Source organism: Motacilla alba, chromosome 2, assembly GCF_015832195.1.
Source record: "Motacilla alba alba isolate MOTALB_02 chromosome 2, Motacilla_alba_V1.0_pri, whole genome shotgun sequence".
In the NCBI taxonomy this organism is placed as follows: domain Eukaryota; kingdom Metazoa; phylum Chordata; class Aves; order Passeriformes; family Motacillidae; genus Motacilla; species Motacilla alba.
In genome coordinates this window covers 95,832,761-95,847,933 of record NC_052017.1, presented here as the reverse complement: position 1 = coordinate 95,847,933, position 15,173 = coordinate 95,832,761, and the positions used below count along the sequence as shown (strand labels likewise).

Genomic DNA, 15,173 nt, shown 5'->3' with positions numbered 1-15,173 from the left:
ATACATAACATTTTGCTTTTTAATGGTCATTAAAATTTTTTGTACTCTTCTGAAAAAGTTTTCAGGGAATTTTTGGCACATTCCAGAACCTCACTGTACTCAATTCTCTGGCTAACTCTTCTCACAGGTAGGGAAACCAATCTTCTCTCATTAAGAGAATCTTAGCATTATCAAAACTAGAACAAAATACATCTTTTAATTATAATTGTTATTAAACACTCATATTCAGTGCAGCATTAATGCACAAAAACCAGTATTGCAAGTCTAGAAAAAGGCAGACTCTACTACTTTCATGCTGTGCAATGCTTGCAGAAGAACCTCTAACAATACTTTTACCTTGCCATCCACGTGTACACACTCATTAAGGTAGGCCAATATCTTTTCTATCACACCTAACTTTTTCAGAATGTCATGCATTTTGGTATCTGTAGGAAAAGCAAAAGATAGCAAGAATGACTGGTTCCACACAAATTTAATAGAAAAATGCTTAACATCAATATTGTTTAATAAGGTCACAAACTCTTACTATCTACAATGAGTTTCTAATATTGCCAATCAATCAATAGTAGTACAGATCTCCAGCAAGGCAAGCCTTCTCAAAGTATTTTTTTACCTGACTATAGCAGCCTCTTGAGCACCAGATTCTTAAATACATTACATAAATTCCCACAATAATTTTATGTTGAAAAATTACAGCAATCCCACTGCAACTAAATTTTAGTCAAACAAGGATGGCACTTCAAATAATTTAAAACACTTTAACAGTTTAATATGGAATTGAAAATTGTATTTACTTAATCACCATGAGAGTATTTTCCACTGATATCACCCTTTAAAGTAGCTAGTTTAAAAATATTCAACAACATAAACTGCAAAAAGGTACAATATTTTAATTGGTTGGGTTGGTTTGTTTGTTTTTTAATAACTAAAAAAGTGATCCTTCATATGAAATTTGTCCTGATAAAACTGCATTTTTTCCTTCACAATTTCATTCTATGCTTTGTTTCAATTTTGAAACATCTGAAATTTTTTGCAGTCATAACTACATATATTTTATGAGACAAAGTAGACACATTTCCTCATTTTTATGGCAATTTTTCTGACAGTGATTTTAATATTATCTAAGATTTCACCTTCCCTTTTTCATGGTAAAAACCTTTTGTGCTCTCATTAGAATCCAAATTCCTTGAAGAAAACATTATTGAATTAGAGTTTGAGTATATAGAGTAAAAACATCAAGGTTTGAAACTCTACAGTTATGTTCCAAGTGAAATAATGCTCCAAGACTGCTTACTATTGCTTACTTGCACTGTAATTCAATCACTTCTTTTTACCAAAATTCATAAAATAAAAATTACAAAGAAGGCCCTTAACACAAGCATACAGACAACCTAGCAAAACTTCAAGCTCACAAATGACCAGCACATGAATACAAATTTTCTGAAGAATTTTACCTTCTAAAATAACAACCAGTTGCTCAGCTGCAGACTTCCGTAAAACTAGGTCAACAGCATCAGAAGTCAAAATATCATACAGCTTTTCAACAGTTTCTGCCTAAAAGTAAAACAATATTAGATCCAGTATGCTACCATGAAACAAGTTAACCAGCCAAATTTCCTAAAAGGAAGTAGAAAATAAAAATATCTTAATTCTTTATTAGAATGTATTTTATTAGATCCTATATACATGTAAGAGGAATGGATTAGGTTACAATCTTGTTGCAACAAATCTCTAATAACATCTGTGGAATATGAAAACCAAATAGTTTCTAGTGCATCATAGCTGCAGACTTCTAACAAATAATGCCTGATTTATGTAAGACTACAGAAATCTTAACTCTATACAGAAATGCTAGAACATGCTTTAAAGCCTGTAAAGGGGACTGACTTTTTAATGGCAATAGAGTCAAGCATCTAAGCATTTGCTTATCATATTTTTCATCTGACAGTATTGAGGGGAAGGAAGAAAGGAGAATGGAAGGGAGATGAGAAATCAAAAAGAAAAAAAGAGAGGTATTCCCTTGAGTCATATACTCATTATTTGCTTTACACTTTGCAACAGCAGCAATATTAAGTAAACACAGATACAAGTTTGCAATCTGTTTTAAAATATTTCCTCTTAAAATTATTTGTGCCTGTTTTAGTAAAAATTGGTGTTCTGGGGGAAAAATCTAGAAAAAAAATCTAGAAAAAAAATCAGACTCTATCCACACAGCATGAAATTGTTATGAACAGACCAGGCCTGTGTTCTCTGCAATCAAATCCTTTCTGCACAGAAGAAAATAAGGAATGATTTTTTCTTAGTGATGCAAATGGTAGCATAAGAACTACTGTTTCAGTGCACACAGAAAGAATACATCAACAGCTTTCTTTTTATGAAGCAAGGCAATTTGTATGAAATATTGCAAGCTTCTGAAAGTGGAAACTCAGAGACTGGACAGGTAGAAGCGCAAAATTTAGACAGAATTTACTAACCTTAATTATTGAGTTCATTTTATCATCCAATTTTAGCTCCATAGCTCCCTCTATAATAAATAAGTTTGAAATGCTGGAAAGCACATTACCATCCAGGCACGGGCGTTTCAGGTTTGCCCCTTCTTCATTGAGAACATGGAATGCCAAATGTTTAGCAGCTACAGAACGAACCCTAAGTGAACAAACACTTAAAATAAATATATAAAGCACTCATACTGGAAAATTTGAGTTGCACAGTTAGAAATTGATTTGTTTTTAAAGTTAATAGGGGGTGTAATTCAAAAGTTAATATGGGGTGCAATTCAATTCAGACTTAATTAATCAACCTTTCAAATCAAGACACAGCATAACATTTAGGAGAAGACATTGCTGTCATCAACATGAGAAGATGAGCTGAAAAGCTACAGAGCATCACTTACAGCTGCTTTTTTGAGAAGAGAAGGCGCAGAGCAGCCTGTAGTCTGGGAGTTCCCGGGAGAATGCCCTCTCCTTTGTCAGAGGTTGTTTCACTCAAAGAGAGGATGCATTTACCTAAAGTATCTTTTGTGTCAGCATAACCCTAAGTGAAACAAACACCAAACAAAAATTTCCAGAATTATATTATTATTACTTATAAAAATCCACTTATTAACTTAGGAAATTAGACAATGTAATTAATTCCATTTTAGGGTCTAAGGGAGAGTGCGGAACGAGCAACATAAAAAAAACCAAAACGATGCAGTTATTTTTAAGTAAACATTCAAATTCTGCAGATTAATTATTCATCTGTGAAAAAAAAAATGATCCTGTACATAAATTAAAGATTTCTTTATAAGGTTCAGAGGTGCTTTGACCCAAAGCTTCACCATTCAATCTGTTAACATGATTCTGCTCTGTAAGCCCAGTTTCCATTTCAACAAACAAAATTTAGTCCCTACAAGAAAATTATTTTAAAATATTAAATTCTATCTATTTTCAGATCTTCATGAAAGCGTTTTCACATACAGACAGAAGGGAATCAGTTGTATCAAGTAATGATATTGCAAACATTTTAAAAGTAGAGCAAAATACAATGCATTTTATATGCATCTGGTAAACACAGACCTCTGGTATACCCTACTCTGGTATCTACTGTACAAAGCCACTATAGGCTACAGAATAGAGGGAAATTCTACTCATAAAAATGTCTCACATGTTTAGCCTACATGTTATATTAAATCTCCATTTAGTCTTGAATATCAATAATTTATAAGATATATATGCAGGTAACATAAAAAAGCTCTAATGACTGGTTGAGAACGCTCTGAAATAACCCTTCTCCCTTCTCTTTCAAGTTCTCAGTGTATTTCCTCTACATATTTTTCTGAGACATCTATTTCATGGCCCATCTTATTTGCAATTTCTCCCTATTTTTACCTTGATTTTTGTGCAATTTGCATACAGAGTAAAGTTATATAAGCTACTTTTTCAAATTAGGGCAATACTGAGGTGCAGGCAATTAATGAACACACAGCAGGGAAACAAGTAAGTTGGTACACTTATTGAGTGTGATTTTTTTGGGAAAATGAAGAAAAAAGGTATACTTAAATTTATTAGCTAAGAGAGAAGTAAGGCAAAAAAAGCAGGTACCAGGCAAACACAGCAAAATATCTAATCTGGAAGACTAAGGGCAGACCACAATAAGGAAATTTCAAGTACTAGTAAAAGAACAGTAAAGAACCCAGATGACGCAATTATGTTGAAAATCCAACTGAGAAAGGCAAAAGTTCCATTCAGATCAAGCTGAGAGTAAAAATAATGAAAATTAAATTTGTGCATTGTTGGAAACATGAAGACTAAGGCTTAAGGGATACTTCTATAATAATGGAAACAAAAACACCAAAAAACAAATATCTAAATATACTAAAAAATTAGCGTAGGCTGATTGCTGTTTTTGAGTGCGTATTTGATCAGAAAACTATTATTACAGAGGAGCTACAGTTTTCAAATTTAAGACATGGGGGACATTCCTGTAATTATGAATGCTTTAATCTGTACTTGCATTATCCACTCATCACTTCAAACCTTTTAAGCCCCAGTCAGTACTGGCTCATTTGTACTACAACATTTCACATTTCATGCCCAAGTAATACCAGGCTAAAATGTGTCTACAAATTCAATGTACTAACCAACTTTACTGATATTAGGACACCTATAAAACATTTCTCCATTTGACACCTGATAGAACAAATCTGTAAGTATGCTACTGTTTATCTATATTCCATCTGCTACTTAACCTGAATACATGATTGCATACATCAAATTCAGATTAAAGCACTTAGAAGTACCTGTAAAACAGGAAGAACAGGACAGAGGGCCTCAATAAACTTGTTCCAAGTCAATACTTCCATCATTAACCGTCCTTGCAACAGATGTATCAGAATGGCCTTGGCTGTAGAGTTCACCTGGTCAGTAACAAAAAAAACAAACCACTAATGCAACCACTGATGTGTCTAAGTCAGTTTGTCAATGCTGTAATTGGAGATGTTATACAAAAATGTCTCAAAGACAAAATATTGTTACTGCAGATTGCTACACTTAAATTGTCAGTTCAACTACATATTAAGTTGTTCAAAAAGCCTCCAAGAGAAAACACACAAATAGTTCTGCCTAAACAGCACATAATCATTTTCTCCTTAGAACTCTGGTTTGTCTTTTCTGAAATAAAATAAATCATTACTTAAAACTTCTACACCTATTGGGCTTTCTATCCTGCAGGTAAAAGAAATTCTGTTTCTTTTCTTTCCTGACCTTGCCTTTCTGGGGCATTTTTTTCCCAGTCTATGATATGCTTCTGAAGACACAGAAAGACAAGAGACTTAAAGCCTGTTATGTGGCCATTTCACTTTCCTGAGGCAGAGTCAAACTAAGAAGGCTACCAAATATTTCAAGCTATATCATAATTCATTTGAAGTCCTCTGTCAAAACCAAAAAAAGCTATGTGATACAGCACTTATACTGCATTAACGTATCCAGTATATAATCTACATAATATGTAATATTAAAATATTTACAAGCTAAAATTATTAATGCAATGGGAACGCAGGAAAAAAGTCCAGCTTATCAGAATTAACTTTTCCTTACATAGTGTGAAAACACCTACCCGTCAGCAGCTAAAACTCTGCATTTTTTGCCAGAGCTAAAAAACGTCTCACCCCAGGCAACAAGGACAGCCTTTAATAATATCACTCTAGACTATCTTTAGAGAAAGACTGTCTTTATAGAATCATATGACAAATAAAAGACAAACCTTGAAATACAAGGTTCTTGTCAATTTTTTTCTCAATGTCACATGCCTAAAAGATTAAACTGATACTTTATGAAGATTTAAGCAGCAGTTATACAGCAAGAAGTAATATAAATTAAAAAAATACTTGGATATGATGTTCTTTACCAATTTTGTTAGAAATATAATACAAATGCACTATAAAGTAGAAAACAAAATGTGACAAATTTGTAAATAGACACTATTTCTGATTTTTTTAATTCAGCATCAATTGAAATCTATTTATTTTGATTGAACAACCACTTATGCAGAAAACTCTGTGTTTTTAATAACATATCCAATAGAGTAGCCAACGTAAATGCTTTCCTTGCAAAAGATAAATTACATTCAAAGCATAAACATACAGCACATTCTCAAAGACTTTTTATTTCTCTCTTGAAAATGCTCACATCTAAAAAAACACTTTTAAATGGAAGTCTGCATAGTATTGAATTAAAAAAAAAATCTCATTCCAGAAGAGAAACTAAAAATATACAAATAATTTGTTAGTCAATGTTCTTTCTGACTGTAGGGATGTTATAGATCAGGTATAAAGGAGTTGTTATAAAGAACATAAGTAACTTTATTGTCCTCTCACAATTCCCTACTTAGCTCTATAGGCTAGTGGACATATGTTAAGCAGTCATGCATATAAATTTATATGCATGACAATGGAAATTTGGTCCTATTCTACAACATTGTAGAACACTTCTATAATACTTCTGTAACTATATTTAAACACAGATGTTTGTGGTGGTGAAATACAATTTTATAGCAAAGACTTGCAGATTTAAAGTGTCTTTTTGTTCTTCGGCCATTTCAGAGGTTACCCCACTTTTACAAAACTTGAGACTTCAAAGTTCATGTTTCCCATAAATGTGAAGCACCATACATACTTTTTCATCATACACACACTTTACTAGGGCTGAATATTACAGGAAAAAAGTAAAAATAACATGTCTTATTTCATTTTTCATTGGTCTTTATTACAGTTACTAACATCCTATGCACATATTATCTTGTCTCTGAATTCGTTGTATAAAAAAATCCTTCCATTTACTACAGCCTTATTATTTGCATAGCTTTTCTGTATACAAGAAACAATATTTGGTCAAAATTTCAGGTAAGCATTAGAACACTATGGAGAACAGCAACACCTACTCTGCATGCACACCAACTCACAAAAGCAGCCAGCAAACACAGTACCTCACTCTTATCTTCTTGAAGGCCAAACGTGCAGATTTCATACAGCACTTTAGGGTGCAGAAGAAAATGTACTCCCTGGCAGATTGAAGGCACGGGGTTTGCAATATTATGGATACCTAGACAGTCCTTCAGTAAAAATAAAGTTGGTTAGTTTAAAAATTCAAGTCAGTCTCAACTACCACATCTTGTTTTATAGACAGACTGAAGTTGTCATGCAGTAAAAGACTTTCTCCATGCACTTTGGAAGACTAGTTTTGAAAACTAAACATGACAGACCTGGAAAAAACACAATCTGTTTGGATCACAGATGGAAACTCCTGTTACTACACAGGACTAAGAAATAGAAAATAATTTTGGTTTTATTTTGAATAATTGTGAAAATAAATTTGAAAACCTGTATATTACATTAAATAAGACAATGTTTGGCATTAGATTAAAACAAGAAAAATGTAAAACAAGCTGGTAAAAATATTGCAAAAGGAGACAAGCATCATTCAGTGGAGATAGGAGTTTTTTTCAGAGAGCCTAGCTCCAGCATATTTATACATTATTGGATTGTGCTACAAGCACACTAGGTACAGATTATGTCCATTATAGAAAATAAAAGCTTCACTCAAGTATTATATCAAAATACAAAACTATTCTTCTTTTGTGAGCCAATATTACGGAATACCCAAAATGACCTGATAAATATGACATTGCCATTCCCAGCACAGGGTATAGCCATACCTTTAGGAAGTTCATGCCATACTTCTAGGAAGTTCATGCTCTATCCCTTGGGCTATCATTACAAAAGCTAAGGCCATGACAAAATACCCATGTGAAAAAGAAAACCAAGACACACACAACACCACTCCAGAACAGGCAAAAAACCCCAAAGAAAACAAAATAACAAACAACATTAGGAGTATATAAAAGGATTTACATGTTCTTTACATATCATTTTTTATGTGCAGTATGTGAAGTCTAACCTAACCAAGTAGATTTAATACCAAGACCGTAAAGAATTTAATAAAAACTTCATAAAATTTAATAAAATTTAATATCAAGAATGTAACAGTAAACTGCAAGCCCAGGCCCATGCTGATTTTTCAGCATATAACACAGTAAAGAGAATTTGTATTAAAAATGCTTCTAATGACAAAACCATATAACATGCATTATTGAGTGCAACACCAAGAGTGTTAAGTAAGCATTAATTCAAACCTTAACCACTTCCAAACAGCAGTGATAGGCTTCAGCTTTTATATTCAACAAAGGATGAGACAATAGATGGAGAAGCAACTTTTGACCCTCCAACTGAAGCAATGAGTTGGCCTCAGCAGACTTCCAACTAAAAATGAAAAATAGTTAATTAAACCAACTTATTTTACAGTACCTAAAGATGCCTAAAAAATTTTCTTGTTAAATTTCAGGACTATCTCTGAAAAATACATCTTCCAATGGCATACATTCTGGAAAACAGTAAAAAGTTCAGAGATGACAAGATATTTGCCAAAATCATAGTATCAATCTTTGTGTTTGTATATTTTTTCTTTTAAACAGGTAGGTAATCAAAGACCATAGTTTTTTAAAACTCTGTCATCAAAATTAAGAACCTAAGAAACATTGATGTTCATCTGAAAACATAACATTTTATTGAGCTTCAGTAGACACATTTAATCATATATATGATTATAAAAAACACCTGTGCTTTTAGGATTTTTTCATTATGGACGTTAAAGTCCATCTCACTGTCATGAAGGGAATTGATACTAGTTAAAAAATTGCATTTCCTATTGCCTGAAACATCAACCAAATGACGGTAAATTCTAAAAGTATTAGAACATTGAAAAACATTTTTACATTTCACAATTTAGAACTCTTACTGGATAGCTCTTAAATGCAGTCTCCTTTGAAAAATATCCCTAAAGTCAAGTTCTGAATTAGTATATAATTAAATTTTTGTTCTTCAAGAACTTTTTCAGGCACCATAAGCTAACTTACTCTCTAACTAGAGACATGGAAAAATTGCAAAAGCAATAAAAATATGCTGTTTAATAAATGAGATGTCATGTTGTAATATAAAGCATCTACAATAAAGGAAGTCCTTTAGGATTTCTGAAAGTAAAATAAAAGTAAGTGATACAAATATATTCAGGGCAAATGATTTTCAAGAAATCTGAAAGACTAATCAGAGTATTTAAGATTGCTTCCTTATAAATCACATGCTTTACACACAAAATCATAGAAGTTTGTACATAGAATTTAGTTAACTTTTAAGCAACTGAAATTTAGTTTTCAGTAAATCCACCACAGACTGGCATAAATCAGTCTGTTCAATGGCTAAAAGAAAATAATTGTTCCTACAAGGAATAAAGAAGTGAGCTCCTATTTCAGAAACCTTATCCACAAAAAAAAAAATCACATTTTCTCAAGCAGAGTTTTAAATAGTAATGTACTCACATATTTGAGCATATGTGAATGCATTCTTGAAGCAAGGGAAAGTGTAGGTGGAAGGGTAGACTACTCATAGCCTGATCCGCCAATTCTAGTAATTCAGAAAGATTCCTGTCCCCCTGTGAAGTAAAATGAAGAAAAAGAATGAAACTAACTAAATTAGTAAAATTGAAAGTATCCAGTATTACTGCAAAATATTTCCAAATTTATCATAATTGAATACTAAGTAGGTTTTTGTTCAGTCTTTCACAGAGTTTATAATTAACTAATCCAATAGATTTCAACAAAAAAAAATTAGAACCTGTTCTGGGGAGCTGAAAGCCCTTCAGCTGCTGAGTCCAAATAAACTGCTATTAAACTCAGTAGGAATAATGTATGTCTGACATTTCATAGCATGAACACTTTAGCACTATTCAAATCACTATTTTTTTATCAATATGCATTTTATGTGTGAGGAATATAATAAAAGATTTAACTATTAAACTTTTAACATATTACTAATAAGCAAGTTTTATTTTTTTAAATTTAAGTAAATATGTCTTCACCATATTTGGTTATCAAATACATTAAACAGGAGCCATTTAAATTTGATGGCAATAATTTCATTGTAAAGAGCATTTTATGAGCAAAGCATTGCTTCTATTAACTTCAGAACCTGCCTAGACAAAGGACAGATTAACTCTGATTTAAGACAGCATTATATTTATATTCTGTATGTTATTCATCTATATTAGGATCAATAGGACCAGTATTCTGCAAATTGCTTATCCATTTGGATAATGGAGAATAATATTTCAGTACTGTGCTAGAATCTCTAAACTAATAAAGCAGTTGTCTTCATAACAAAGTGAAACGAACCTCAGCCAGTCTAGTAGTTGTTTATTAAAGCTGCAATTGCCAAAGTACTTGGGATTTAAAATTTTATGAATGATATATTTAACTCCTGAACAACAGACATACACCCACACTATATAAATAGATACAAAATAAAAAGTGTATTATTTGAATATATAAATATGTATAATATATAAAGATATATATTGATATACATGTATATGTTTGTATAAATAAGCAGAGTATTTGCTGCCCCTTTCTTTGCCCATAAGAGGTCCTGTGCCTATTTCCAATTTCCAATTATTTATTTCTTTGTTTTTACTTCAGATAAGATTTTTTTACCAACATCACGGCTAGTATTAATGAAAACAAATATAAATTAACTACACCTTGCATCATACAAAATACTCATACTTGGGGATCTTCCTCTGCTATGTTAGAATTCAATTTTTAACAGAGAGAAAACAAAGTGAGGAAAGAAATTTGCCTACAGGAAATATTTTATATAATAAAGTTTCACACCTCCTTATGAACTTCAACCATAAAGCTACAGGTGCATTCAATCGAATATGCAGCTTCTGAAACTTGCTTATAAATGCTGTAGTTCTCAGTACTCATCTGCTCCAGATAGGCTGCAATGGATTCATGCATGCTTGGGTATTCCAAGGAGAATGACATATCCAGTGAGAGAAGGAACAAAGCATTCAGCAAACTCTTTTGTGTAACTTTACTCGCCTTTGAAAAAGAAAGCAGCTGTCAGAATAACAGCCTGAAAATACAGTAACACCAACAATAGCACTTGCAGTCATTCAACAAGTACAGTTGTTATTGTTGCTACTTAAAATTTAGAAAACACATTTCATTAAATGAATTTTATATGAAGAATTCTTTTTTCTTCATTAAAAGTGATAGTTATTTAGATGTCACTCCTATTATCAGATGTGCAGCCAGTCACAAAAGTAGTGTATGATCCAGGCAGGGCACACTGCTGGCTGGAGTCAATTCACTGTCTGACCACGAGATGGCAGAGAGTACACAAACCACAATTATTTCTGTATTTAAAAAAGCTGTCTACGATTCCACACGGTCATATTGCAAACTAAGGACTGGGATTTTTCTTGTTGTTTTGGGTTTTTTTCTTTTATTTTTAATTGCAAGTGTACATGTTTCAACTTAAATTTTGACCTCAAATACAGTAACTTAGTTCTAACTTATACACAGAATGGAAACTTTGCATTAGGTACACAAGAACATATAAGACAAAAACTATGCAAAGACATTAGATTAGTATGTTTACACTTATTTTCAGGTACAAGGCTTAATATTTGTGACAAAAAGTCTGTTACTGAAAATCAATCTTCTAATTCGATTAATTAATACCTAGGAAAAGCTACATGCCTCTAAAAACCAGTCCAAAAATTAAAACCGATTTAGGTTTAAATGTCTAACACTTTCCATCACACAAAAACTTCATCAGACCTTCCCAACCGAAATAAACAAAAAAACCCCTCCACACTAAAAAACAAACAAACAAACAAACAAAACCCCTGAACCCTAAGAGCTAGAACAGAATTTTAAAAGAGCACTGGAAGCAAAGAACAATTAAAATCACTCCAATTTACAAAATGTAATTGACTACTACATTCCATCAGAATAAGACTGATGATTTTACATGTTACATAATTCTACTCTTACTTGCATGCATACTACAAACGAGCAGGGGGCAGCAGAGCCTTGCAAACCACACATCATATCAGAAAAAAACATTACAGGAGGAAAAAGAATACTGAATTTCAAAAATTCATTTTAAAACTATATTAATAATGTTCTGGGTTTTTTTTAAATATTTGCAATCTGCAGAATCCACTGTAACTGAAGAATGGACAAAGTTGCCATCTGTGATCATACATCACCCAGTGCAAATCAGATTAATTTCTCAGTCCAAGGGGCTATTTTCTCAGTATTCATCCCTGAGGAAACTATCTCTTACTGCCCTCTTAAAATGCAAAACCAAGAGACAATCACTCATAATTAGTGATGACATACCTTTTCTACAGGAAGAAGTACTTGGAGCAATCTAACAGTGAAGAGTGAAATACTAATAAATGCCATTCTGTGATGCACCAGCATCACCTTGGGCTGTTCTGCACTTATATTGCTTTTGTGATATAATATAGTTTCTCCAAGCAAACCCAAGACCTGAAGCAATTTGTCTTTCTGAAAACAAAATCAGAAATACAATTAGAAAAAAATGAAACATCACTGTTCATCTACAGTGTTTACACAGCACCTGCAGTATCATCAGCACAATTATGCACATAAGCTAAAATTGCATAAATGCTGCAAAATACATAGCAATGTTTTTGTCACCCACGCATTAGTCCTAGACCTCAGTCTACTTTCACTATTAGTTCTGAATACTTAGCTCAATAATCACCCATTCCTGGTTGCTCCTTCCCCTTATCCTCTCCCACTTTTCTCTCCCCCCCCCGCCACCTTTATTTCTGCTCACTACACTTTTTACCTTCTGAAATTTTACCTGTTTTGAAGTTCAGTCTTAATAAGGAAATATTAAGTCCTGGTTTGAACCTGTTAATAAAGCTTTGCCTTAAAATTTAAAAAAAACCATAAAACAAACTTTCCCAAACCAATTCACAATAACTTTGAAAATATCAAACAGTTTTTTATCCCTATTGATTCTCAAAGGAAACAGCAAAACCTTTTTCTTTCTCTCCCCTATTTAAAAAAAAAAATCAATATAACTGTTTACCATTACCCACCTTATTTGCAGGGGGTTTGTTTATTAGTAGCCTGGAAACAAACATTATACTACTAGTAATAATCAGTACGGTATACATATAATATATTCTATTGTAGTTTGACATATTTATAAGCAATGAAATATACTGATTCAGATCATAAAACAAGGAGATTAAGAGATATTAAGCTTCTGAGATTAAATGTTCTGCAAGGAATCTTCAGCATTGATGTGATGTTGATCAATTATAATAGATTTTCACAGATTGGAAGATGAAATTCAAAGAAAAAATTCTCATTCACTAATAGGTCCTATAAATTTAATATATTAACAATTATAAAATAGAGAACAGGAAAGCCTAAAGCAATATTTTAATTAATTAATATTGCAGCTGTTATTGTTTCATATTCAGTGGTATTTTCCATGAATTCGAATGAGTCAAGTGCATTTAAGAGTATGCTTAATTCATGTCTTTAGACAAGTTTCAGTCTGCAACTCTGGTATGTTTGCTACATGTCTGAGCCATGCCAGCTTATGCTTCAGCTTTCACTTGTGTTCAAAGAGCAAGTTATAATCTTTTTACCTGTATTCACTAATTTTATAATTCATGTATATAACAACTCTCAACTGTGCTCAGCAACTTAAAACATTTAGTCATCAGAACCTGAATGCTTTGAATCTCTGCTGGGCCAAAAAGGCCCCTTCTTTCTTTCCCAGCTAAGCAAAATTGTTAAGATAGCTAAAATTTGTACAGGGATCTATAGTTCCTGTGTAGGAAATGGATAGCATGTATCTTAGAATTCCAGTCTTGGATCTGAACAGTTATCTCCCCAATTTTAAACAGATTGTTTATCAGTTTCCCTTCCCTACATGTGTTTCTTTCAATGGCTGCTTATTTTCTTGAGGTGAAACTCCAAGTATTGTCTGGTAAAAGAACTTACATTTTAAAGAGTGACATCAATACAACTAGCAATAAACTACTTAAAATTTTCAAACACACAGTTCAGCAGAAGCTTAGATATACAAATAGCTGCAGAAAATGTCGAAGGTTATCAAAGGAGAAAAATGTGGCTCATCAAAACCTGAAGAAACTTACCAATTCCAATGCAAAAAGGCTGTCATCTTCCCAAACATTTTCAGAAATAGCATCACCAATAAGGGACATGTCTTCAACAAGCAATTCAAGAACTTCCATTGTCACTCTCCTACTACCTACAAACACAAATAAAGGATAAATTCAAATATAAACAAAATATTGTGTTTTGATATTCAGAAGACACCACTGTAAACAAGAGATTATTCCTCATATGAAATTCTGGTGTTTTAATTTTCCTATATGCTTCTACAAAACTAATGCTAACTGTCCTCAACCACTAATAGCTCTGAATCAGAGAAGACAATAACCAGACAAAATCACAACAGTTTAAAGCAATTGTATACTTAGAAAAAAATCTGAATTTCCTTAAAACCTATCACAAAATTATTTAAGAAAATAATCATGAACTTTACTACAGCTGTAAATCTGATTACAGACTTATTTAAAGTTCATAATAAAGTCAATAATTTTCCCCATCCACACATCAATGCCACAAATCTTCTGCATATATTACCTATTCCCATTGATATGAATTTTTGGTATAGGAGTGCCTTTCTTCACAGATTATTTTGTTTGAGATCTTTTAAAAGACAAAGAGATGAATACCCACTTGAGCTACTTGCACAATTCTCTGTAACAGTTTCCCCTTTGCTTTTAGGCTGGTATTTATTAATTTTCATTTCTTCTTCTGAGTGTCTCTTGAATAACAAGGCTAATCTGGTCCATTAGTAACTTTTATCCTTTGTACAATTTTAAGCTTGAATATGTGGCCACAGAGAAACTTGGCCTGAGCTTAGAAATCTACAGCCTACATTTACTACAAATATAAACCTCCTCCTAATGTACCCAGATAATAAGAAAACAGAGGAATGAGAAGGTTTTGTGAAGAACAAGGCAGAATATCTGGAACCAGACCAAATATTTTCAACCTCACACAAGCGTAGATGCCAAATCTGTCTGACATCTTAAGGAACCATACGGTGACAGTTTCCCTTAAATAATCAATGTAGTGCAACTGTTGGCTTAGTTACTTGTTGATGGTATGTTTCTATTTAAAATCATAGATGGATTTCACACAATAGC

General features: G+C 32.5%; 1 protein-coding gene across 4 annotated transcripts in view; it reads right to left on the bottom strand.

Moving 5' to 3' along the window:
* RTTN (rotatin) overlaps nt 1–15,173 on the bottom strand; it is a 79,247-nt gene that overhangs the window by 51,006 nt on the left and 13,068 nt on the right. For 3 of the 4 annotated variants that reach the window (XM_038128498.1, XM_038128502.1, XM_038128501.1), the window contains 11 exons: nt 14,091–14,209; nt 12,283–12,453; nt 10,759–10,971; nt 9,409–9,521; nt 8,170–8,296; nt 6,964–7,089; nt 4,781–4,897; nt 2,894–3,033; nt 2,475–2,646; nt 1,455–1,554; nt 337–425 (listed from right to left, as the gene is read on the bottom strand). In XM_038128498.1, the coding sequence (XP_037984426.1) occupies nt 337–425; nt 1,455–1,554; nt 2,475–2,646; nt 2,894–3,033; nt 4,781–4,897; nt 6,964–7,089; nt 8,170–8,296; nt 9,409–9,521; nt 10,759–10,971; nt 12,283–12,453; nt 14,091–14,209 (1,487 nt within the window). The remainder of the gene's footprint in view (nt 1–336; nt 426–1,454; nt 1,555–2,474; nt 2,647–2,893; nt 3,034–4,780; nt 4,898–6,963; nt 7,090–8,169; nt 8,297–9,408; nt 9,522–10,758; nt 10,972–12,282; nt 12,454–14,090; nt 14,210–15,173) is intronic. The other variant, XM_038128500.1, reaches the window with a different exon arrangement.